Source organism: Carassius carassius, chromosome 35 (assembly GCF_963082965.1).
Source record: "Carassius carassius chromosome 35, fCarCar2.1, whole genome shotgun sequence".
NCBI classification, from domain to species: Eukaryota; Metazoa; Chordata; class Actinopteri; order Cypriniformes; family Cyprinidae; genus Carassius; species Carassius carassius.
The window spans coordinates 15,966,126-15,991,541 of record NC_081789.1 but is presented as its reverse complement, the minus strand read 5'-3'; the positions used below and the strand labels follow the sequence as shown (position 1 = coordinate 15,991,541).

The following is a 25,416-nucleotide window of genomic DNA, read 5'->3' as shown; positions in this document are numbered from 1 at the left end:
AAAAGCATCAAGTTCAATTAGGGCTTAAGATTTTAGGGTTTCAATAGTTTACATCAAAGACACTGGCAAAATTAAGAATGGAGTTTTGAGGTTTGGTGATGGTGCCTCTTATCTTCTGATGTCAAACTAACTCAGGTGAAGGAGATTAGTCAATATAACTGTTTTTTAAATACTTTTTTATTTAATAAGCATTAAAGTGATCAAAGGTGAAGACAAAGACATTTACAATGTCACAAAAAAATTGACTTTAAATAAACACTTTTCTGTCATGACAACAGTGATTAGCATGGTAATATACATGGTAATGTTAATGTGTTTGGGTTGGTGGAATAGATCTTCTACACTGCTTCTGCCAGACTTCCTACTGCCAATACATCCACAGACGTGCAGCTGTGAGCAGGTAAGACATACTGCTGCCACACATAAAACATGAAATGAACCTCTCATACATAACATTTATGGAATCACCCCATAGCAGATCTATACAGGTGGAGCTGGGGAAGGTGAAGGTTTCAGAAGTGCGCTGCAACTGCTACAGCAAGCATTAGCCAAGTAATTATATGTAGAGCAGCTGCTCATTGGCTGCTGATACAAAAAAAAAAAACAATCAGCTGCGCCAAGTGAATGTTTTAAATTCTACTTTGAATCACAAGAATAAATTACATATTAATATATTTTAAAACAGAAAAGTGTTATTTTAATTAGAATCATTCATGATCCAGCTTCATCTACAGAAGAAGTGACTATAGTTTTTAATAATGTGCTAGCTAGCAAGTCTCGCAGCTAAATGCAGCTAAAGTTTACAGTCTGCTCGTCACTCCACGGACGAGAGGGGCGGGGTCAGCAGAGCTCATTAGCATTTAAAGCATCATTGTCAATATAATGCATTCTTGCTGAATAAAAGTATTACAATTATTAAGATATCTTTCTTGTCTGTAACTAAAAATTTGCAGGATGAGTTACACACCAAACCCTAATAGATAAGGGTTAAGGGTTTGTTCAAATCACCAAGTTTGCCATAGTAAGTACCACTAGTAGTTTAGAAACAACAGAACTCTTCACGTGTATGTGTTTATGAGTGTGTTTACCTCCCAGCCCTCAATATGAGACTGCCACTCTTCCAGCACCTCCAGCTTCTCCATCTGCCTTTTGGCCTCATTAATACTGGAGCAAACGGCTTTCATCACCTGCAGTGACTCTTGCACCATCAAGTAGTCGTTGTGTTTCTTTGGGGTTCTTTTCAGCAGCTCCTTAACATCCACAGAGAACAAAAACAGCAAGTGCTACATTCAAAGAAAGTGGTATAATTACAACCAAACATGATTGTGTTGTGAATATGTACGAAATGAACTTAACTTTGAACAAAGCTTGACATTGACTGATGGAATTCCCCAATGTTTTTTTAAGAATTATGGCTAAAACTGTGTTTGTGGTATGTTCAATGTTCTTGCTACTGCAAGATGGGGTGTGCTGAGGAAGATGCTAATCTCTAAACCAAGTCTAAACACAAGTGTTCTGCCTCATCAGTTTAATTCTGCCGCTCACATTTACATAAGATATCTGCACAACCACAGATGCCTATCACTGGTATTTAGCGAGAGGGGCCATGGTGGCTCCGACTGTGAGAAGCTAAGTGAATACGCCAGAAATTATGGTCTTATTACATGAACTATCGCTTGTGGGTGTTTACAGTAAATGGTTGAAATATCAATGTTTTGGATTCAAGAACAGCCACGAAACATTAGCAGCAGGCCTGGCAATAGATGAAACTCAAAGTGTAAATAATAGCTTGTTAAATTGTTGCTGATTTTCCATGTAAATTTACAGTATAATTTGTAACACTCTGACCTTCTACCAAAAACATGTGGAGTTTAGTGTTTTACTGATTTGTATTTGAGCTGTGAGGGTGACAAAATTTTGTGGAGTTTAGTGTTTTACTGATTTGTATTTGAGCTGTGAGGGTGACAAAATTTCGAGGTCACTGTTTAGTCCTATTTTAAGTTATCCTAACATGAGTAAAAGCACAGTTTGTTTAAGCATATTTCATGAGTTAAATATATTTTGAAATGAGAACTTTGAAAAATAACACTGATTAAAATTAGAAAATATTTTAAGATACATCCCAGTAATTGGTGATAGTCTAGCACCTGATGCTAATTTCCTTAATTATCTGACAAACCCTATTTAATTGGCAGCCCTACTTTCCAGTTTTCACTGACTTTGCAAGATGGTGCGCTGTTCTGAAGTGACTGAAACCCTCCGACAGCAGTTGTCCAGATGAACCCACATGGAAAGAACCTATATGTGGATATATGCGCATATATGAAACCTATATGCAGTGTATATGCACATATATGCTGCATATTTGCACATATATGATAATATATATGCTGCATATATGCTGCATATATGCGTAAATATGCCACATATAGGCAAAATTGAGGTGCATATATGTGCATATACAGGAAATATAGGTCTCCTGTATTGCTTCTTCATATCCACATATAAGCCCTATACATACAAGATAAGTCTTCTATATAGCTAATGGCAGGATCTGGTCATTTTGTAGCTCATATCTCATTTTTGACTGTCATACATGATGCATAGCTCATATTTTCTATTATCAAGGCAAAAACTAAGAATTAACGAAAAATTATTCAAGAACTTATGTATGTGCGAACATGTGAAATTGGTATCACATGTAATTGGCATGTTATGGAATTTAACTATGGCAATATATTAACATGATACACAGAGCCGGACAGTAACGGAGTACATTTACTTGAGTACAGTACTTAAGTACAATTTTGAGGGATCTGTCCTTTACTCGAGTATCATTTTTGGGGCATACTCATGACTTTACTCAAGTACATTGAGAGGCAAATATTGTACTCTTTACTCCGCTACATTTCTATCCATAACCGTAAGTAACCGTTACTTCTTCGGCCCCGTCCACACGGAGACAGAGCTTACCCCCGATCTTTTTTTCCCTCGTCTCAAGAAATATCCGCGTCCACACGAAACCGATGTAGTATACATGCCAGACCAGTATGTGGCGCTGTAATTCTGCCACAGAGATACACTTAAAAAGGAGAAGAAGACATGGATTTGCTGATAAACCTTGCGTGTGGTACACAAACGAACATGGAACAATACATTTATTAATCCGTGTTAATGTTAGTTAATAAAAAATACAATAGTTCAGTGTTTGTTCATGTTTTTGTTGCTGGTACGTGATGTAGTGGTGTTTGACTAGGGGTGAGACGTGGGCAGATGGAGTTATATTTTCAGAAAATGTACGGATTCGCCGTCGAGAAGCAACGCAAAGGCAGCGTTTTCAAATATATGCACTCTGGGACCCGGTTTCAAAACATCGGTTTCACTCTTCCAAAACGGCAGATCCGTGTGGACGAAAATGCCTATCCGCAAAAAAATTTGTGCGCCGAAAAAAAAAAAAAATCTCAGACACCCAATCAAACGTCATTGTATAGTGCAGGAAGGAAGAGGAGGAGGAGGAGGAGGAGGAGGAGGAGTATGATGAGGCGCGTCATGACAGACCTTCAAAGAATAATAAAGATTATTTTTTTTTCTGTTCAGTTTTTTGTCTTATTTTTGTTCTTGTACTATTTGATTGTTCTTGTAAATACATAATGTACATTTCTATATTTTGGACTTTTATTTATGTTGCCTAGCAGGTTTTTTTGTCTTATTTTTGTTCTTGCACTATATTTTTTGTTTTGTACTATTTGATTGATCTTGGGTAAATAAATAATGTACATTTCTACATTTTGGACTTTTATTTATGTTGCCTAGCAGCTATGGATTTAAATTTTACTATTATAGGTGAACATATAGGTGCATATATATGTGCATATATGTACCTACAGTACAGACCAAAAGTTTGGACACACCTTCTCATTCAAAGAGTTTTCCGTTTTAAGACCATTTCAGGTGACTACCTCTTGAAGCTCATCAAGAGAATGCCAAGAGTGTGCAAAGCAGTAATCAAAGCAAAAGGTGGCTACTTTGAAGAACCTACAATATGACATATTTTCAGTTGTTTCACACTTTTTTGTTATGTATATAATTCCATATATAATTCCACATGTGTTAATTCATAGTTTTGATGCCTTCAGTGTGAATCTACAAGTTTCATAGTCATGAAAATAAAGAAAACTCTTTGAATGAGAAGGTGTGTCCAGACTTTTGGTCTGTACTGTATATAGGTATATGTACTGTATGCACATATATATGTGTACATATATGTGTGCATATATGTACATATAATATAGGAAACCGGCCAATTTTATATATGTCACATATATTAAAAACCTATATCACAACCTATATTGAAACATATATGTTTATATAGGTTTTTTCCATGTGGGAAAGCCAATAGCAGCCATTGCAAGAGAAGTGGGTCATTCCAAATCTGTGATTTCTAGAATATTGTATCTTTACAATGTCATTTAGTCATTCAAGACTCCAAAAGCTGTCGGTCGTCCACGGAAGATAAAAGCATAAAAGGACAGGATAATAGAGAGAATCTCAATGGACAATCGGTTCAACACAGTAGCTGGAACTGCTTGCCAGTTCAGTGCTGAACAAGGTCTTGTCATACAGTGTCTCAATGTTTAAGAGACATCTGACTGAAAGCGCACTCCGCAGTGATCAAACCTCTCATCAAAAGAAAAAAATCAAAAAGCTAAGCTCACCTTTGCTGATGTTGTATGGAACGTTGAGAACTGGCCTAAAGTTCACTGATGAAAGCAAATCTAATTTGTTTGGGTCAGATGGGAAAAAAATTATATTTGTCATCAAACTGGGGAAATCCGTGAAAGTTGGTAGGAGGAATTGTCATGGTTTAGGGGGTGTTTTTGCAGTGGGATTTGGGCATCAGCTACAGCACATGGAAGGGTGAATGCAAATGCTTCAGAACCTCCTTCAGCAACATCTTGCCTGCAAGCATCTCCCAATCAGGCTACAGTTATTATGCAAAACAATGCCCCGTCACACAGTAAAACGGGTAAAGTAGTTCCTTGAAGCTAAAAAATTTAAATAATGAAATGGCCAGGCCAGAGTTCTGATCTAAACCAGATTCAAAATCTCTGGAAAACCATTTTTGACAAAGTTATGGCTAAGAAACCTCTACAGTCACAGAACTGTGGAAGAGTGGACCAAACTATTGATGCCCTGTAGCTGCAGATGTGCTGAAGTCATTTAAAGCAATGGCCTCTACAATTAATTCCTACTCCTTTTTGACTGCGGTCACCTTCAGGTGCTTTAGTTGCAATATCTTTCTTTGTGGTACAATCATTGCTGTTCTCTAATTTTGATCACTGTTTTTTTTTTCCTACAAAATAACGATGAAAGTTACATTATTTGAAAAAATAAAGTGTTCATAAACTTTTGTGAGCTTGTGCTGACATCTCATTTCCAATTTAACAAACTAATCAGAATATCAGATGTTAATTTTACCTCTTATCTCTTGTTCTGTTGTTTGAGAGGTTTATAAGTAATATGTTTATTGATAAAATATTATGTCTGAAGTGTTAAAACATTTACAAAATAATTTTATATTACCAATATTTAAAAATATATATATAATTACAATAATAATTGAAATTGTATTTACAGTAATTATCACTCATGCAAAATGATGTGGTCATGTTACAATGTAGTTTGAACTGTGTATAGTTGATGTAGTTATAATGTGTAGTGTACTCACTCTCAGGAGTAATGGATATTTACAGATCCTCTGGATGGGTGCAACCAAGTATCCCTCCAAAGGAACCTCTGTGTTCTTCCTGCCGCCCAGCAACATGCAGTTCTTAAGAGATAAACAAGCAAAAGAAGTCAGTAAATAACAAAATCCTCTGTGCAGTCGTTAATAACACTCTAAATTTGCATTTGAATCTCAGAGGGATGACATGTTTCCCTCAAGGTCATGGCTATAAAATTGCCATTAAATCAAATTAAATTACAGCCGTATAGCCACCAAAGCGTGAGTTCAAAGACCTGGAAGCAGTAAATCTATAAGTCCTCGCAATCCTACTATATCGGTTACTAACATTATCCTTTTCAAGAACATCAGTGGTTGTAATTCTGTTTTTATATTATCACACTAGCTTACCTTAATTTCAAAAATACAGCAAACAAACATTAAAAGCATAAAGATCAACAAAATAAATGTAAAATAAATTACCCTAATAAAAGGAAGAAAAAAACATTTACACTAATGTAATTACAAGAGACGTCTATAGATCAATTAGTTGCACTGGAATAAATGTAAAAACATACACGTTTCTATATTTATATTATTATATATTTTAATATATTTATAAAGATATAGCTTAAAAAATGTGAGTGTGCAGCTTGTCTTCTAATGTATGCATTTTAGTGTTATAGAAGGGTCAGTGCTTGCTTGCATTACATTACAAAGACAGAGCGTTGAAGGACACTCCTGTCAGCTCAGCCAGAGGAAATTAATTTGTGTCGGACTCACAGGAGGTCATAAGATATAGTATTACAAACACATGCCAACAGGCCCTCAGTGTACGACCTGACCTTCACCCGGTCCTGCCCATTAACAATGCCCATTAATGAGCTCTCCATTCAGGGAAGGAACAGGAAATGTGTCCGACAAATACATCTTTATTCGTGTGTTTTAATGCAAATAAAATAAAATAAATGGAGAGATGAAAATAAATTGTTAAATAAAGTAATTATTTTTTTCTTTTTTTGTGCACTGAAAGTATTCTTGCAGATTCATAGCATTAAGGTTGAATCACTGATGTCACATGACATCAGACTATTTTAACAATCTCCTTACTACCTTTCTTAGCCTTGAATGTGGTAGTTCCCTTGATTTCTATGCAAGTCAGAAACCACACAGGTTTTATCACAAATGAATAAAGGTCTAACGGGTTTGGAACGACATAAGGGTGAGAATTAAATGACAGAATTTTCATTTTTGGGTGAACTATCCCTTTAAGCATTTCAAATCAACTACTGAAAAACCTGGTGCAATATTTAGCAATTACAGCAGCCATGTATAACAACTTAAATTAATAAATAAATATTTATTTCTGTTTAGTAAAATAATATAAGAAAATAATAAAATTTAATATGATACAAATTATAAAAAAAAATGTTAATGAAAAAAGCAACAAAAATGGCACTGACAGATACTGAGCTGTTCATGTGTAAGAACACAGTAGCACGCCTCACTCTGAAATATGCAGAGCATATTTTTTTTTATTAAATGGCAGCTTTTGTGATTTGATAACATTAAACCATATCGCAATTTAATTTTTTTATCGATTACTCGTGCAGTCCTGTAAAAATGACTGTGGTACATAGTTTACATGAATATTGCAAATTCACAAAAAAATGACATACATCCATAGCAACAAGTGTCTTACCAGCAGAAGTGTGCGTACTGTCCTGATCTTATTGAGCTCCAGCAGAAGCCTCTGGGCTTTCTCATGATTCCCACAGTACTCGTCGTAAATCTGAAACCTTCCTCTCTGAGCCACAAAAACACACAAAGACACAGCCAGTCACATACAGGAGGTCAGCTCTGGTAAGCTCTTTTGAAGCTGCATATGATTAACTATTTCTGAGATTTCACTCCTCATGCCCTTAAGCGTCTCTGAGGTTTTACCCAGAGGCAGAACGAAGACTACCAGATTGAATTCTAGCACAACAAAGTAGTGCCTTCATCCCAAAACCACAACACAGCATTGTCATTCAAAGCACCCCTGCAGTTTTCTAACCTCACAAATATAACACAGAAAATTATATTTAATTCAAATGTTTTAATATTTTATACTGTGTGTATTGTATCCAGCTAAAGCTAACACCTCAAACCAGTCTACTCACTAGCTACTTACTTTCCCAACCTCAACTGTTGGCAGATTTTGGAGGGGTTTTGTTCACTTTTCAGCCTGTCAGGCTGAGAGTCCAGCTTAAACCAGCTAAAACCAGCTTAAACCGAGAAGGTTTTTTTCAGCAGGGATGTGGGATGTGTGTAATACAGTAAGAATAAGAGAGAGTGGCTGACAGAGACTTACAAAGTGCAGGAAGCAGCGTCCCACTTCATGATACGGGTTGGGGTCAGGCTGCAGAAGCTCTTCAACCATGGACAGGAAGTCCCTGTGCACAGACAGGATCTCTTCCAGGTTAGAAAACAGCACCTGTGGGGCAAATGCATGGAAAGATAGACTTATTGACTGAGCAACATTGACTGGATCTGGAAAACCTAAAATGTCTGGAAGTGACATAATCACTAATCACAGGTGCATGCATGACCCATATGTCCTACTTCATCCACCCGGAACGGCTCTCACGAAAGTGAGAGAAAAGTATTTAAATAATTTTTAAATAACATTTTAAATATGTATATTTTTCTTACAAAACACATGGATTCACTACAGGAGGCACTTATTCACCCCTCGGAGCTGTGTGAGGTATTTTTTATTATGAATTGATGCACTTTATTTGACTACTTTTGGACTGTTGGAAAAAAAACACCTATTGCCATTTAAAGCTTGGAAGAGCAAGAATAGTTTTTAATATAATCCGATTGGATTTATCTGAAAGAAGAAAGTCATACACACCTATGATGCCATGAGGGTGAGTAAAACATGCATTTTTGTGTTAACCAACCCTTTAAGAGTTACGCTTTACTCTGAACATGCAGTGCAACAGACTATTATTTAAAAGGAATACCTCTTTACACCAATATATTTTCTGATCATTATAAAAATGGTGTGACAGATTAGACAATTAGAATTGGATTAAGAAAACTAATATATTGTATTGGTTTGTCACATTTTATGACATTCAGAAATCATGTAGAATACCAGCTAAGAAAATTATTTCCCCCCATTTTTTAGCCTAGTTGGTTCCGGGGGTGTATTTTCCACTTATATTTCCATTGGGATTTTAAACTCTTTGTGTTCAGCAGAACAAAGAAATTTGTATAGGCTTTTAACAGTTTAATACAGGACGTTAGTTTGTAAATTAAACAGTTGAGGAGCACCGTTTACTTTTGACTTTCATTTTTGGTTAAATTTTTCAAAATATCTTCCACTTGAGGGTGAATTATAATTAGCATTTATTGGTAGCTGTGCTTTTAACCAAACACACAGCTTTAATATTTTATGTACATATGTGTGTTCATTTGTTATAATGCAGTAACTGCAGGTGTATGGGAGTGAACGTACAGTGCCCTCTCCACCCTCAACACCACGAGTGAGGTGTCCTTGAGCAAGGCATCGTACCCCAACTGCTCCCCGGGCGCCGCAGCATAAATGGCTGCCCACTGCTCTGGGTGTGTGTTCACGGTGTGTGTTCACTGCTGTGTGTGTGCACTTTGGATGGGTTAAATGAAGAGCACAAATGTATGTCATGTCAATGTTCATGATGTGAGTTATTAATGACATAATTTAGATTTTTGGGTGAACTAACCCTTTAATATGCAGAGTTTAACATTCTGATTTTCATATTGAGTTATGAAATTAAAAACAATCCCTGTGGTTGTGATCTGATTAATTGAAATGCAACTATTTGTTTCTCAATCCCATGCCAATGTTATTTATTATACATCACACTTTCAAGTGTTGGTTCAGATCTTTAGACGTGTGTATGTGTTTGTATTTTGCAATTTTTTTGTATCAATTATCAGTTGATGTGTTGACAGCAAATTGCTTGTTCAATTTAAATGTGAATGAAAGTGTTGTCTCTATAATTAAATAAATTTTTTTAAAAAATTATGTGTTTTGTCATCTTTATTTAAAAATATAAGGCAGTGGGGTAACATTTGTTTACGATTATTGATCGAAGTATAAAAATCTGTTGACACAACATGATTTAGTTGACTGGACTAGTAAATAATAGTCAAGTCAACTTAAAGAAATTTGTTACCTGGACTAATTCCACTCTAATTTGAAGTTGTTTCAACAAGAAATATTTTGTCAAGATAATAAAAAAATTTTGTTGACTCAACAAATTCTTGTAATACAAGTGTAATACAATCACATTCAGAAATTTTACATGTCTCTTAAGTGTCCCAAAACCATTTGGGACCACTCTATATAAAGATAAGCCAGCATGTGCTATATAATCCAAATATTCAATAACTCCGATCTCTGTATTACCTTTGCAGAGCGAGAATCCCACACAAATGTCCTCAAACGTTCAGACATGCTCTAAAACATGCAAACAGCACTCTGAGCTTGCTTACATGACTGAGTGTTCAAGCACTCACTGTTCTGTTCCCAATGAGAATGCACCGAGTTTACTGTCACACACCACTAACCAAGCTGAACATTTATTGTTTACAACCATTTGGTTCACCCGTGCACCTACCCTTAAAGAAATAGTTCCCATTATGCAAATCATAAATATGTCTATTTGTTATATGTTAAGGAAGTTGATGCTTGATGTCACTGATGTCAAACTTGGTGCAAGGCTGCTAAGTGAGAACTAGGGCAATATATAACAACCTAAATTATGGTCTGCTCCACAAATCTATTTATGACATTAAAAGGCTTACAATATGGTTCACAAGTCTTATGCAGTGTTATTATAATATTGTTTATATAATATTATAATTTGTTGTCAAATAAGCTTTTTTATTTTTATAATTTCATATTATTTCATATTTTAATTATGTCATGTATGTTTCTAATTTTTATTAGTTTTTGCTGTTTAATATATATATATATATATGTTGTGCTTTTTTAAAGTTTGTAATAGAAAAACAAGTTATGCTCAGTTTCCAGAGCCTCGATTATAACATTATAAAAGGCAACTTCCTATTAGAGACCTGCACGATTGCGAGACCCAACGCAGCAGACTGCAGTGCAGGACAACACCTGATGGGCGGGTAGAGACTCATGTGTGCGGGATGTGGGAGAATAATTAGGGTGTGCTCACACTAGGCAGTCTTAACCGTGCCAGAACGAGTTTTACCCCCAAAGCCTGGTTTTTTGACTAGTGTGATCATTCCATTTAGCAGTCCCTGGCTCGGTTGGAAGAGGTGGGCAAGAGCGAGGTTCAGTTATATATAGATTAGTTAGTGTGAGCTTGGGCTGACTCTTGGTTTGACTGGCTCAGTGGCCTATGGGGTGGATGGGGAACCTGGATTCTACATACTGTTATACAGATGACAAATAAGCATTGTTGTTTTCTCTCCAAGATTATAATTGTTCGTATGCTGGACTGCCCTTCAAAGGACCAGCCTTTCATGTACAGTCACATCTTGCAGACTTGTGTATATGTTAAAACAAAGGAAAGCATTATGTAGGAATTTCAGATTGTAAGAATGCCATAACTCTGAATCAAACTACTGTAGACAAAAATCATAACTGTACTATTAAGTATGACAATCAGACTTTTGAGAATTTTCATTGTCCATTTTCTTATCTTGATAGCTCCCCAGGTATGATTTGGACCTGTGGAGGAATGGCCTATTACCTAGGGTGACCATATGAGCCATTTTCCCAGGACGTGTCCTTGCCAGTATTTCTATATTGCCTAAAATATCCAAAGTAGTTTGACCAATAACATGCAGGTATGATACATAATCAACCAATCGTGGCGTGTGATAAGGTGAGTGTGACGAGTGGGGCGGGGCCGAAGGACGTGGGAACGAGGAGCGAGGCCGGTGGAGTGATTGGAGATGAACTACACCTGTTCGAACCACCGGTCTCGAGTCCCAGGGAGGAGATGGAAGGATATAAAACTGGAGCGACAACAGTGAAGGACGAGAGAGGACCAGGCCTGGGCTTTATTTTATATTTTGCTTTTTATTTGTGCGCATCAGTCGTCCGTGAGAGGCTGATGCGCTGTTATGTGTTTATTTTATTATTATAGTTTCATTTGATTGTCCGCCGGTTCCCGCCTCCTTCTTCCCGACGATTACAAAGGTTTTAAATATTACAGTGGTGCCGAAACCCAGGAGAAGGAGGGACGCGCTGCTGAAGATCCCTCGCCGCTGTGGTGAATCCGCGGTGCCATCGAGCAGGCGAGGAGTGTGCCGCCATGGACGCTCGAGGCGGTGGGCTGGAGTGAGTTGCCGGGGACGGGCGAGCTCACTACCAGCCGCTCGCGATGTGGAGGGGCGGCTGCCGTCCGTGAGGGAGCGGAGGAGTCGGCACCGTTCGCCAGGTGGCCGGAGCCTGCTGCCATCCGCCGGAACGGGGAGGAGCAGGGAACGGGGGACTCCTGCCGGCTGCCCAAAACCTGAGGAGCCGTCGCCGTCCACCGGGCGGCGGAAGAGTGTCGTGCCGTCCGCCGAGGGCCGTCCAGTGCCACCGCCAGGCACAACGGAGGAGATCACCCAGCTTGTGGAGGGCCGAGCAGCAGTGCGTCTGGGAACCGGAAATTTTTTTTTTTTTCTCTCTCCCCTCTCTTGTCTCTGTCGCTTCTCCTTCCGTCTCCTTTTCTCTCGCCTCGTCTGTCCTACCCCCAGGTTCCCGCAGGTCCCCATGAGCGGTCCCCCCTGGAGGGGGGGGGGAGTAGAGCGCAGTCTCGAGGGTACCCCCCGGCCTGCGAGGGGCGATGGGGGTATGTGACGAGTGGGGCGGGGCCGAGGGACGTGGGAACGAGGAGCGAGGCCGGTGGAGTGATTGGAGATGAACTACACCTGTTCGAACCACCAGTCTCGAGTCCCACAGAGGAGATGGAAGGATATAAAACTGGAGCGACGACAGTGAAGAACGAGAGAGGACCAGGCCTGGGCTTTATTTTATGTTTTGCTTTTTATTTGTGCGCATCAGTCGTCCGTGAGGGGCTGATGCGCTGTTTTGTGTTTATTTTATTATTAAAGTTTCATTTGATTGTCCGCCGGTTCCCGCCTCCTTCTTCCTGACGATTACAAAGGTTTTAATTATTAATGTGAGATCTACAGAGAACGATCAAAGCAATGCAAATGCAAACAGCCAAAATCTGGATATTTTAGGCAATATACAAATCCTGGCAAGGACGTGTCCTGGGAAAATGGCTCATATGGTCACCCTACTATTACCATTTAGATGAGGGAGACTGGCGTGGATGCTGCTACCCAGCTCTGCTCTCTACAGGAACTACAGTGCTAACACAAAAAGACATTGATACTTGTGGTAGACAGGTGACGCCAGATAGACAGAAACGAGATATACATAGTATGCCTGATCGTTATAATTGGTACAAGACATCTAATCCCTGGACAACTCTATGGGAAAATGTAAGATGGTCCGTAGCTAGTTTCCAGGAGTAGGGACTACCGTTGCTTTAAACAAAATCAATGGTTCAGCTTGGCAGGTTTTGTCATTGGAAAATGATACTGCCCATGCTTTAGGTTTAATTACAGAAGAATTGAAGAAGATGAGAGAAGCAGATGTTCTAAATAGACTTGTCCTCGACCTTTTGACCTCGCAGCAGGGAGGCGTTTGTAAAATGTTAGAAGTATCTTGTTGTTTCAGACAACATTACAAACATTGTGGACCATATGAAAGAATCCATTCCGGACCTCAAGAGGGCTGAGTGTCTGAGTGCATATCTTCTAATATTGTTGAGCGGCAAATGTGATAGATCTGTAAAGCAATATATTGTGAGAGGAACATGTTACAGAGTCCCATATGACTCAAAATAATAAAGCACAAAGTTAACAAAACTATTCACTCCACTGTGTTGAGTGAGAGCATTCTCTGCTGTCTTCACATGCTATCGGAAACTTCCTATTTCCAACTTACAAAGTCATGATTATGATCTTGTTGCATTATTTTCTGTTAAAAATAACAGTGGACAGTGGTTTGTAAATGTTGATGCTAAGCCTAAATAATTTGATCAGGAGCATTCCCTCCTGTGACCCATGATTTGTCTGTATGTGTATTCAGAGCCAATGAGGAATGGACTTTTATAATAATAAAAAAACGCATTAACGCACAATAAAATAATTGTTGGCATTAATTTATATATATTTAGTATTTATCATTTTCACTCAGGAATTGCTAGTACATTTCACAAATAATTGCAATAAACAGCAAGCAACATACTGAATTTAACAAAATGTTCTCCATATTTCTCACAATTTTCACAACAGCTCTATTCCTTCCAAGGGTTTCAGAAATTTCATCTTCCACACACACACACAGCACATGTTGCTTTGACATTGTAATGTCTTTCAAAATCTGAAATACTAATTTTGCCTAATCACTTTTAAAAACTTTACAGAAAATAATAGAAAATGTAACTCAGTTCAAACAGATAACTTGTGCTCAGGCTGTAATTAGTCTCCTGGCTGGCTCGCCACAAAAAGGTATGTAACACTGGTTATCAATATGTAACACAATACTATATAGATGGCGATACCAGATGGCTGTATGGGGCTAGGTTTGACTCTTCCGAGGATAGAAAATAATTTTTGGCCAATTGGTATGAAACCAGCAAACAGCCAGCACATTACACAGAAATCAAGTGAACAAATATTAAAGAAGGAAATTAATGTATACAGTGTCACGCTGTCTGGTCTCTGTTTCCCTGAGTCTCCACTAGTGGTCTCACTTCCCCATAGGCACCTCACCGCAGGCACTACAATTCCCACAAAGCCTTGTCACTACATCACAGTAATTGCACTCCTGTTAATTGCACTCAGGTGTCTTCACTTGATAGTCATTACCCTTCCTATATTAACCGGTCTGTTTCTGTTTGTTTTCATGGAGTCCTTTCTTTTTGTGACCCAGTTTCCTCGCCTTCCGAGTTTCTAGTACTATTCCTGTTCCTTTCCCTGTTTGTTTGTTTTGGATGGATTTTTGGTTTTGACCCTCTGCTTGTTGGATTCTGTATTTGGATTACCCATTAAACTCATACTGCGTTTGGATCTCTCATCTCCTGTGTTTCCCTGGGTTCCCGAACGTAACTGAAGGACTCCATCATGTCGAGATCCAGCGCTGTGGGACTTCATTCCCATTCCCCAGCCAGTATGGTGGAGCGGAGGGCGAAATTCATAAGATTAACAACCCTCCGCCAAGAGGGGAATGAGGTGGGTGCTATGGCACATGTGTTCTGGACCCTGGCGGATGGTATGGGATATAATGATGCAGCCCTAAAACACATTTTCAACACCGAACTGGATGACCCGGTGCCTCGAAAGGAAATGGATCCGTTGGACGCTTTTAATTTCTGGGAATTCGTGTTCTACCTACAACATCGGCTTCTGTGGGATACCCCAGCCACTCCTGTCTCTCCCGGTGGGATGGCCGATTCTAGACCGGGGTCTACAAACAGGAGGACCGCCAGCCCAGCACCACTGCACAGTATGGTTGCCAGCCCAGCGCCACAGCACAAGTTGGCCGCCGGCCCAGAGCCACTGCACAAGATGGCCGCCAGCCCAGCGCCACAGCACAAGATGGTCGCCAGTCCAGCGTCACGGCGCAAGATGGCCGCCAGCCCAGCGTCACAGCACAAGTTGTCCGCCAGCCCAGCGCAACTGCCCAAGATGACCGCCGACCCAGCGCGACTGCCCAAGATGGCCGCCGAGCGCCTCTGCACAAGATGACAGTCACAGTTGACCCTCCAGAGTCGAGTCAGGTTTCCATTGACCCTCCAGAGTCGAGTCAGGTTCCCGTTGACCCTCCAGAGTCGAGTTGGGTTCCCGTTGACCCTCCAGAGTCGAGTCGGGTTCCCGTTGACCCTCCAGAGTCGAGTCAGGTTCCCGTTGATCCTCCAGAGTCGAGCCAGGTTCCCGATGACCTTCCTGAGTCGAGTCAGGTTCCCGTTGACCCTCCAGAGTCAGGTCAAGTCACCGTTGACACTCCAGAGTCAGGTCAAGTCACCGTTGACACTCCAGAGTCAGGTCACCGTTGACACTGCAGAGTCAGGTCAGGTTACCCTTTAACACTCCAGAGTCAGGTCCGGTCATCGTTGACACTGCAGAGTCAGGTCAGGTCATCGTTGACATTCCTGAGTTAGGTCAGGTCACCGTTGACACTCCAGAGTCAGGTCAGATCACCGTTGACACTCCAGAGTCAGGTCAAGTCACCGTTGACACTACAGAGTCAGGTCAAGTCACCATTGACACTCCAGAGTCAGGTCAAGTCGCTGTTGATACTCCGGAGTCAAGTCAAGTCACTGGTGTTCTTCAAGGACAAAGTCAAGTCACCGGTGATTTTCATGGGCAAAGTCAATTCACCAGTGTTCTTCATGGGCAAAGGCAAGTCACCAGTGTTCTTCATGGGCAAAGGCAAGTCACCATTGATCTTCATGAAAAAATGCAAGTCACTGTTGATCTTCATGAGCAAAGTCAGGTCACCAATGATCTTCATGAGCAGAGTCAAGTCACCATTGATCTTCCTGAATCCAGTCTAAACACCACGGAATTACCAGAGTCTATCCACGTCTCTAAGGAAATACCAGAGCCTCACCACGTCTCTGCTGAACTACCAGGGTCTATCCACGTCTCTGCTGAACTACTAAAGCCACTCCACATCTCAGCTGTCAAGTCAAGTCAAGTCACTGGTGTTCTTCAAGGACAAGGTCAAGTCACCGGTGATTTTCATGGGCAAAGTCAATTCACCAGTGTTCTTCATGGGCAAAGGCAAGTCACCAGTGTTCTTCATGGGCAAAGGTAAGTCACCATTGATCTTCATGAAAAAATGCAAGTCACTGTTGATCTTCATGAGCAAAGTCAGGTCACCAATGATCTTCATGAGCAGAGTCAAGTCACCAATGATCTTCATGAGCAGAGTCAAGTCACCATTGATCTTCCTGAATTTAGTCTAAACACCACGGAATTACCAGAGTCTATCCACGTCTCTAAGGAAATACCAGAGCCTCACCACGTCTCTGCTGAACTACCAGGGTCTATCCACGTCTCTGCTGAACTACTAAAGCCTCTCCACATCTCAGCTGTCAAGTCAAGTCAAGTCACTGGTGTTCTTCAAGGACAAGGTCAAGTCACCGGTGATTTTCATGGGCAAAGTCAATTCACCAGTGTTCTTCATGGGCAAAGGCAAGTCACCAGTGTTCTTCATGGGCAAAGGCAAGTCACCATTGATCTTCATGAAAAAATGCAAGTCACTGTTGAGTCTATCCACGTCTCTAAGGAAATACCAGAGCCTCACCACGTCTCTGCTGAACTACCAGGGTCTATCCACGTCTCTGCTGAACTACTAAAGCCTCTCCACATCTCAGCTGAACTACCAGAGCCTCTCCTCATCTCTGCGGGACTTCCAGAGCCTCGTCATGTCTCAGCCGAACTCTCTGAGCTCTCAACTGATCCTGTCGTGGCCACGGAGGCCACCCTTAACTTGTTCATGTTCTCTGTTTCAGACTTGCCTAACCAGACTTGCTCTCCTTTGTCATCGATCCCACTGTGGTGGTCTTCTACGCCGCCTGGGTGAGCTTCTGTCTCGACCGCACGGCTGTGGTGGTCTTTTGCGCCGCCCTGGTGGGCTTCTGTCTCGACCGTACGGATAAGGTGGTCTTCTGCGCCGCCCTGGTGGGCTTCTGTCTCGACCGCACGGATGTGGTGGTCTTCTGCGCTGCCCTGGTAGTCTTCTGTTTTGACCGCATGGCTCCAATTCCACCTTGCTCCACTCTGGATTCCTGCCCTGTCGGTTCGGCCCTGGGCCACTGAACTTTCTGTTCCTTCCTGGACTTGTGTTTTGTTGTTGTTTTGTTTTAGTTTTTTTTGTTTTCTCTCTGTTTCCCCCTATGGACCTGGTCCTCCGTCCCTCCCCCTGATCCTCCGCCGGTCCACCTCCCTCCTGGGCTCCTTGTTATTTTTTATTTTTATTTTTTTTGCACTTCTTGTATCAGTTTCCCTATTTCACCTGGCCCTCCGTCCCTCCCCCTGGTCCTCTGACTTCTTGTCTCTGTTTCCCTATATTACCTGGCCCTCCGTCCCTCCCCCTGGTCCACCGCCACTCCACCTCCATCCTGGTCTCTGTGTTCCTTGGTCTGTTCTTGTGTTCGTGTGGAGCATCTGGTAGCTGCTCCGTGGAGGAGGGGGTAATGTCACGCTGTCTGGTCTCTGTTTCCCTGAGTCTCCACTAGTGGTCTCACTTCCCCATAGGCACCTCACCGCAGGCACTACAATTCCCACAAAGCCTTGTCCCTTCATCACAGTAATTGCACTCCTGTTAATTGCACTCAGGTGTCTTCACTTGATAGTCATTACCTTGCCTATATTAACCGGTCTGTTTCTGTTTGTTTTCATGGAGTCCTTTCTTTCCGTCACCCAGTTTCCTCACCTTCCAAGTTTCTAGTACTATTCCTGTTCCTGTTCCTTTCCCTGTTTGTTTGTTTTGGATGGATTTTTGGTTTTGACCATCTGCTTGTTGGATTCTGTATTTGGATTACCCATTAAACTCATACTGCGTTTGGATCTCTCGTCTCCTGTGTTTCCCTGGGTTCCCGAACGTAACATACAGTAGATGTCTCGACACAACAATGTCAATGAGTTAAGGAAAATTCAATTTTGAGTCCTGGTTATTCAATATTGAGTCAAAAAAATAATATAAAACAAATAAAGGGAGAATTTTTTTCTCTTTGTGCCTTTGTTATCCATAAAAAACATACTAAATTTAACAAAATTTTCAAATAAAGACTGACATTTATTTTTGTTTAATTAATAAATTTAATTTATTTAGAAAATGTACTCTAATAATCTTATATTTGTAACTTAAAAATTTACCAAGGCAACATTTCTAAGTTTCAAGTTTAAGTTCTAATGTGTTTATTTTCTTTTAGCTTTATTTAAATTTCTGAAAACTATTTTCAATAATAACAACAAAAATCAAGTGTAGCATTAGTTCTGGCTTGTCACGTTAGTCAAGCTCGCATCAGCTGACTCTCAGCTGATCCCCATCTACCTATGGGAATACGACATCTATCTAAGCATTCATATATAAGGTCCCTCAATATTATAAGCAGTTTTTGCATTGTTCAATAGCTAATTACCCTCCTCCATCCCTAACTCCTCCTCTGTGGGTCAGGATTCAGCCTCCTGAATCTCCTTCGAATCAGAATAATTCTAAAATGTGTACATAAAATTATTGAACTTTAACGATATTTGCAATAAATTTGGCTCTGTTCTGTTTACCCTTTGGGGGAGGGGGGTATTGCTGATCTCCCTGCTCTCATCCATGCTAGGCTGCATGGATGTGCAGGGAGTTCTTGCCCAGAACATAACCACACCACCAATCCAAACAAATATTCTTAAAATATGTTTAACCTTGAATGAACCCCTGAAACCAATAGTGTATCCAAAACTCACCTTGACAGTTTCCTCTGTGATATTCTTATCAATTTTAGACACAGCATACTGATTGAGGCGATGAAGAAGTACCTGTTTGGGACACAGGAAAGAGGAGAATGTAAATAGTCAGCAAACAGACCCAACTGTCTTCCTTTTTCACACGTTCATCTGTCTGAGAGAGACTGAGTTGAATATCCAATTTCACCAAGCTGGATGAAGAGGCCCTGACCGACAGAAACTACAGCAAACCGCAGCCAACACTAACGATCCAACATGAAATCCAATTTCACCTCCGGAACACAGACAGCAGGAAATACATAACAAATGCAATTTACAACCTTCCCAAGGAGAAAGATGCCACAATGCTGGGGATCTGACAAAACAGGACTTGAGATAAAAACAACAGGAAGGAAGAGTGACTGCATTTGCCAAGAGACCAGAAATAATGAATACAGTAGATCTCAAGCACTGAGGTTGATGAATAGCTGTGTCCACAAGTCACTCTGCATGAAGGAAATTTGAGTAAACACAAATAAATCCTATCATATGGTAAGATCTCTATTTGGAACACAGAATGCTGATGGGGAGAATCATTTTGATATAACCTAAACTATTCAAATCTTATCTGTATCACTGTGTCACACTTGCTTTTCTATTATAAAACAGCCTGAGATAATTAAACTGTCATGTCTGGATTATAAACATCTCAAAGCTAGATAAATAAGTTTGGTATCTTAGTTGTGGTTGTACATATTGTTGATTTGTTAATATGAGCGAGCCAAAGGTGGTCAGAAGCTCATTCAGAAATGTTTGGTTTGTGAAATATGCATGCTAAATACATGGTACATGTTCAAACAAAGGCTGAAAGAACATCCTGCATCATGGACCCAGCAGTGTTGAACTCCTTAGAGATTCATGATCACATGCCGATTTAGTTCTCCTTGTTTTTAAACACAGTTCAGATAATAATACAGCCAAGATTTCAATGATTTTTCTAAAGAATGGGACTAGACTATTTTCACAACATACGTTTACACAGACATCAGTAATCTAATTATTTACCTTATTCTAAATGGTCCAGTTCCACCATGTTGTTTTGGACATACACCATTGTACCACTGTAGTATTGCTTTGCCATGGCATAATATAAAATATGATGATAGCACAGTAATGCCACAATGCTAAAGAGCAAGCAAACCCTTTCCAGTGAATTTTTATTTATTAATTTTTTTTGGTAGAAAGTGACTGAAGCATTTAGCTGATGCTAATAAGTCAAACCAAGTACAATCTAGTCTTTTTTCTTGATCTGTATTACTCTTCATAAAGATGAAGAGATTCAAAAGTGATATTTTACTGAAAATTATACATGCAAAACAACAATTTAATGAAAGTACAGAAAACGAGGCATTTCCTGTTAACATATCAGTCTTGGCTGTAGTAGACAGCTCGTCCACACTGCTGAGTGAGTGGGTTTATAACACTAAGCCAAATAACCAGAGAGAAGCCCTCAACCAGCAAGATAATCACATGCAAACTAAATGTGCTGATGACAAGGCAGAGAACCAACCACTTACATATTTCATCAACTAAAATTGAACAGTTCCAAAACACTCTCCAAATGAAAATCCAAATAAAAGGGCGAATAAGGAAGGAGGCAATGAAACCCGGCTCTTGATTGCAGCTCGACTGCACAGCTTAAGCCTCAGTGCTGATTATGTTTCTGTAGATGTGCTCCACAGGTACACTGGCTGATTAGAAAGTCTAATGAACATGCATGTGAAGTGTCTGCGAACAGCACCTTGCATTGGCATGACAGGGCTGTTGGATTGCACTATCTACATGTAATTTCGGTTTACATTTGTATACAGTTTCATGTCATCAAAGCTGTAAAACAGGTCGATGAGGTTTGCGATGAGGTTCTGCAGCTTTTAACCTAGCAAATTCTAGTCTCATTAGATAAAGAAATGACTGCTTGCAATAGACATTTAAGCGATAGTTGACCCAGAAATCTTTGGAAGACAAAAAAAGATATTTTGAAGAATGTTGGTGACCAAATTGTTTCAGGTCCCATTGACTTCTGTAGTCATGGGATTCAGAACTGTTTGGACACCAACATCCTTCTGTGTTCCACAAAGAAAAGAAATCCATATAAGTTTGAATCAACATAAGGGTAAGTAAATGAAGACACTGGGTGGCTTCATTTTTAAGTCAACTATTAATTTAAGTTTCCTGTTTTGTCTACACTCACTGAAAAAAAAAAACTGATTCCAGTACCCATTGAGCAAGAGACTTGGGTCACTAAGGAACTTCAGGGTGGAAAGGTGGATGTGATCCAAGGAGACTGCAGGAAAAAACAGCTTGTCCCTTTCATAGAACACCTCACAAGAATTTAGTCCAAAACACATACTCAACAAACTCGTGGATGTGAACCACATGCAGACAAACTCACATGCACCTGCTAGCCACCGTCTCGTCTTCTTCAGCTTAAGACGGATGCTTGCTGTAGTAAATCCAACCTTTATTATACAGCCAGATGACAGAACATGAGAGCGCTCTGAACCTGCACTGAGCCATGAAGTCATACTCGTACTACTATCTTCACCAGGAGCAGAAAATGCCAGCAGGGTTTCAGTTAACATCTTATAAAAAATATTCAGACTGAACACAAATTATAGAGGAATTTGAGGGGGTCTGACCACCCTAATCTAAAATAGAACTCTTAAGCAACATTATAAATTTCTTTACCGTCATTTTAATAAAAGTATTAACTTCTTTCCAAAAAATCATACTAATGTTATAGTATACATGTATATACGCATGCACTGTATGTGCAATTCTTGTCATTACCTCTGTTTACTGCCTTTAGGAAGAAAAAATGTATAGTGTTTGTGTGTGTTTGAATATGTTTATGCATTTTTCCAGCTGAGCAGACATGCTGGCCGCCAAACTCCTACACAGTGGCTTGGGCTCATGCTCTGTTTAAGTCTGGTGTGTATACATGCGTGTGTCGAAAATTACACAATGCCAGTCTTCACTGTATAACTTTCCAGTCACAGTTCGACTGCATTCAATGGCCCCGCCTATTTCCTCATGACAGGCCATGGCTCTGTAACACCATTTACAGTTATGTAATACTAAATTGCAGTGTCTCATCCAAACCTTGAATGTTGAGTATGGGAGGAATAGCTGTCAATGAATAGCTGTCAAAAATCAATGACAGCTTTGCACACAAGATTTCTGACACAAATCATTTTCCCATTTTCAATTTAACTTATGTATGACAGCCGGCAGACAGCTGTAGAATATAGTCATGTAGAATAAATGTTATCCTCTTCTGCAACAACACAAGACAAGTAGATAAATCAAATTCAAGCCCATTCAAAGTGAAAATAAAACTACACTGTATAATACAAGACTAGCGATGCACTAATATTACAATTATGGCCAATAAATATAATCTGGTAATTACTCCAATAACCAATAAACATATATATATATATATATATATATATATTACTGGCTGATCACCAATTTACCAATTTATCATGCATACCTACTGTATACAAGAATATTTAATGCTAAATCTTCCTTTTTTCTCTCTTTGCTTTCAGTGCCCTTTTACTAATTATGAAAATCTAAGGTAACTAAACCTGTATTACAGGGTCACAGAATGGAAATACTGCATGACATCTGCGGTCAATCACAGGTAACGTATACTTTTCATGCCGGCCGAAATGCAGACACTCTCCATTCAACACATAATTTTGTGAATGGCTTCTTTATTCAGTGACGATCCAGTGATTCTCTGTTTTGTGGTAATTGGGCCAGGCTTTAATTCAGTCTGTGAAAGAAAACATTCAGAGCCTGCTGGATTCACCAAAACTACAGCACAGAATTTAAATTTTAACAGAGTATTTTTCATGAAAAAGAAAAAATGATAAAGATGTTTATAATTTTTTATCATATTATTATCATTGTTAGCTGTAAAACAGATTGCAGCATAGACAAGCCAGGTTATTAATTTGGTTATCCTATCTCCTTCACTAAGTCAAAGAGTCAAGTGTTAGCAAATTAGGATGAACTAGTTAACTATAATAATAGAGGATCTTTTTAACTATATGAACGATAATAATAATTATAATTACAGTAATAATAATAATTATAGTTGTTTTTGTTATATAAAAATGTAATATTTTAATATATTTTTTATTTATTAATAAAAAATATTTATTTATCCCGTATTGATGAACTTCTTTATTCATTCAGTTTTCTTTTCTTCCAGACAGATGATGAACCAAAGTCTGGGATCAGCCTCTTCCTTCACATACCCACACCAGGGCGTCTGAGGAAATGGCCTATGCTTTTCTTCCTGTGGAGGGAACAACTCAATTTACCAGGGCCTATTTCTGCACAACATCAACAAAGCCTGCATGCCATGAGGCTTTGCAACAGTGTGAGACTTTTTACCAAATTCGGAGAAAGACAGCATGAGCATCAAAACACTTTTCAAGGAAGATCCCAAAACAAGCCTGTGTTTTATGGTGAATAATAACACCATCAGGATCTGCAGACCCCAATAGGAAAGATCCACAGGAAACGCTTACTAAAATACATGCCCTGAGAGCTAACATGCTGGTTTGGGACATGCTAAAAATCCACGTGTACATGGACTTTGTTATTATTAACAAAGACAAGGCTGTATATATATATATATATATATATATATATATATATAAATATAAACCGCTTTATCAGACAATCAGACACCATGCTGCACTACACATTTTTAATAACCTTTTCAATTCAATAGAACTAAATCAGATTACACTGGTCATACTGTGTGGTTTTGATTCACTGAAAATAACTGGTTCATAAGGGCAATTTGTTTGGGAATCTAATGTGATAACAATGCCGCTAAAAAAAGTGAATAGAAGTCATTGCTTATGAATCAGACCACACAGATCATGCTGTACATTTTTGATTACTAAAAAGAACTAGTTCATACAGTATGATTATGAATCAGATTATATTGGCCATGCTGTTTTTTTTTAGCCATTTGTGTGTGAATCAGACTCCACTGGTCATAGCATGGTTTTGATTAATTAAAAACTAGTTAATATGAGTTTTTTGTTTATAAATATGACTGGTCACACTGTATGTTTTTTAAAAATAAACAGTTTATAGGAGTCTTTTGTTCGAGAATCAGATTACACTGGTCACACTGTATGTTTATGATTTACTAAAAAGAACTGGTTAATAAAAGCAATTTATTTGTTAATCAGACTACACTAGTCATGCTCTAAGTTTTTAATCCACTAAAAAGAACCAGTTTCGTAAAAGTCATTGGTTTGAGAATTCGAATACACTGATCACGCTGCATGTTTAGATTACAAATAAAAAGAACTGGTTAATAAGAGTCATCTGTTTATGAATCAGACTACACTGGTCATGCTGTATGTTTTTAAACTACTAAAAATACTACTAGCTAAACCTGAACAAAAACAGCCAGGAATTGTTCTTATAGCTGGTCTTTTCTTGTATTTGATAAAAACTGGCATATAACCTCAATATTTTTACTCCCACTACGACTCATGAGATTGATATGAAGTGCCATGGTTTTAGAGCCATGATTGTGTCAAATCAACTCCCATGACGAATTGTCCAAGTGTCTCAATGACAAGCAAATGTTCAGTGTAATAGCATTTCAAAATCTCCTATTATTATATTCATAATAGCCAATTCAGTGTTCCTGCATGTGCATTTCAAAGCTAATTGTTATGCATAAAGGGGTCAAAATCCCATTACAGACTGGCGTTTGAATGCCCATGGTGACTAGGCTGAATTTTAAGATGTACAGTTTAAGCTCAGTCAGCATGCATGGCACACGTGACTGTGCTTTTGATTCGAATTCTTTCTTGGGTTATTCAATAAAGCCAATTTTTAATGGATCTGATGTGATTGGGGTTCTTGGAACCTCGGATTTGGTTGCAATTGGACGCTATCAGAGGAGGGAAAGAGAGAAAACAAGTCTTTCCTTTTGGAAATCCCTAAAGACATCTTGAATGTCAATGAAAAGGGCCGGCCAAAAGTGCCCCCTCCAAGTGCTCTGGGATCAATGCCATCTTTGTGTATGAATGAACAGTGGCCCTCACTAACCCCTTCAGCAT

At 39.4% G+C, this 25,416-nt stretch overlaps 1 protein-coding gene across 2 annotated transcripts in view; it reads right to left on the bottom strand.

The window, feature by feature from the left end:
* The window catches only part of prex2 (phosphatidylinositol-3,4,5-trisphosphate-dependent Rac exchange factor 2), a 149,047-nt gene that overhangs the window by 109,738 nt on the left and 13,893 nt on the right, over positions 1–25,416 (bottom strand). For both annotated transcript variants that reach the window (XM_059524606.1, XM_059524607.1), the window contains exons 2-6: positions 19,268–19,339; positions 8,076–8,198; positions 7,425–7,529; positions 5,729–5,830; positions 1,089–1,250 (exon numbers count right to left, since the gene is read on the bottom strand). In XM_059524606.1, the coding sequence (XP_059380589.1) occupies positions 1,089–1,250; positions 5,729–5,830; positions 7,425–7,529; positions 8,076–8,198; positions 19,268–19,339 (564 nt within the window). The remainder of the gene's footprint in view (positions 1–1,088; positions 1,251–5,728; positions 5,831–7,424; positions 7,530–8,075; positions 8,199–19,267; positions 19,340–25,416) is intronic.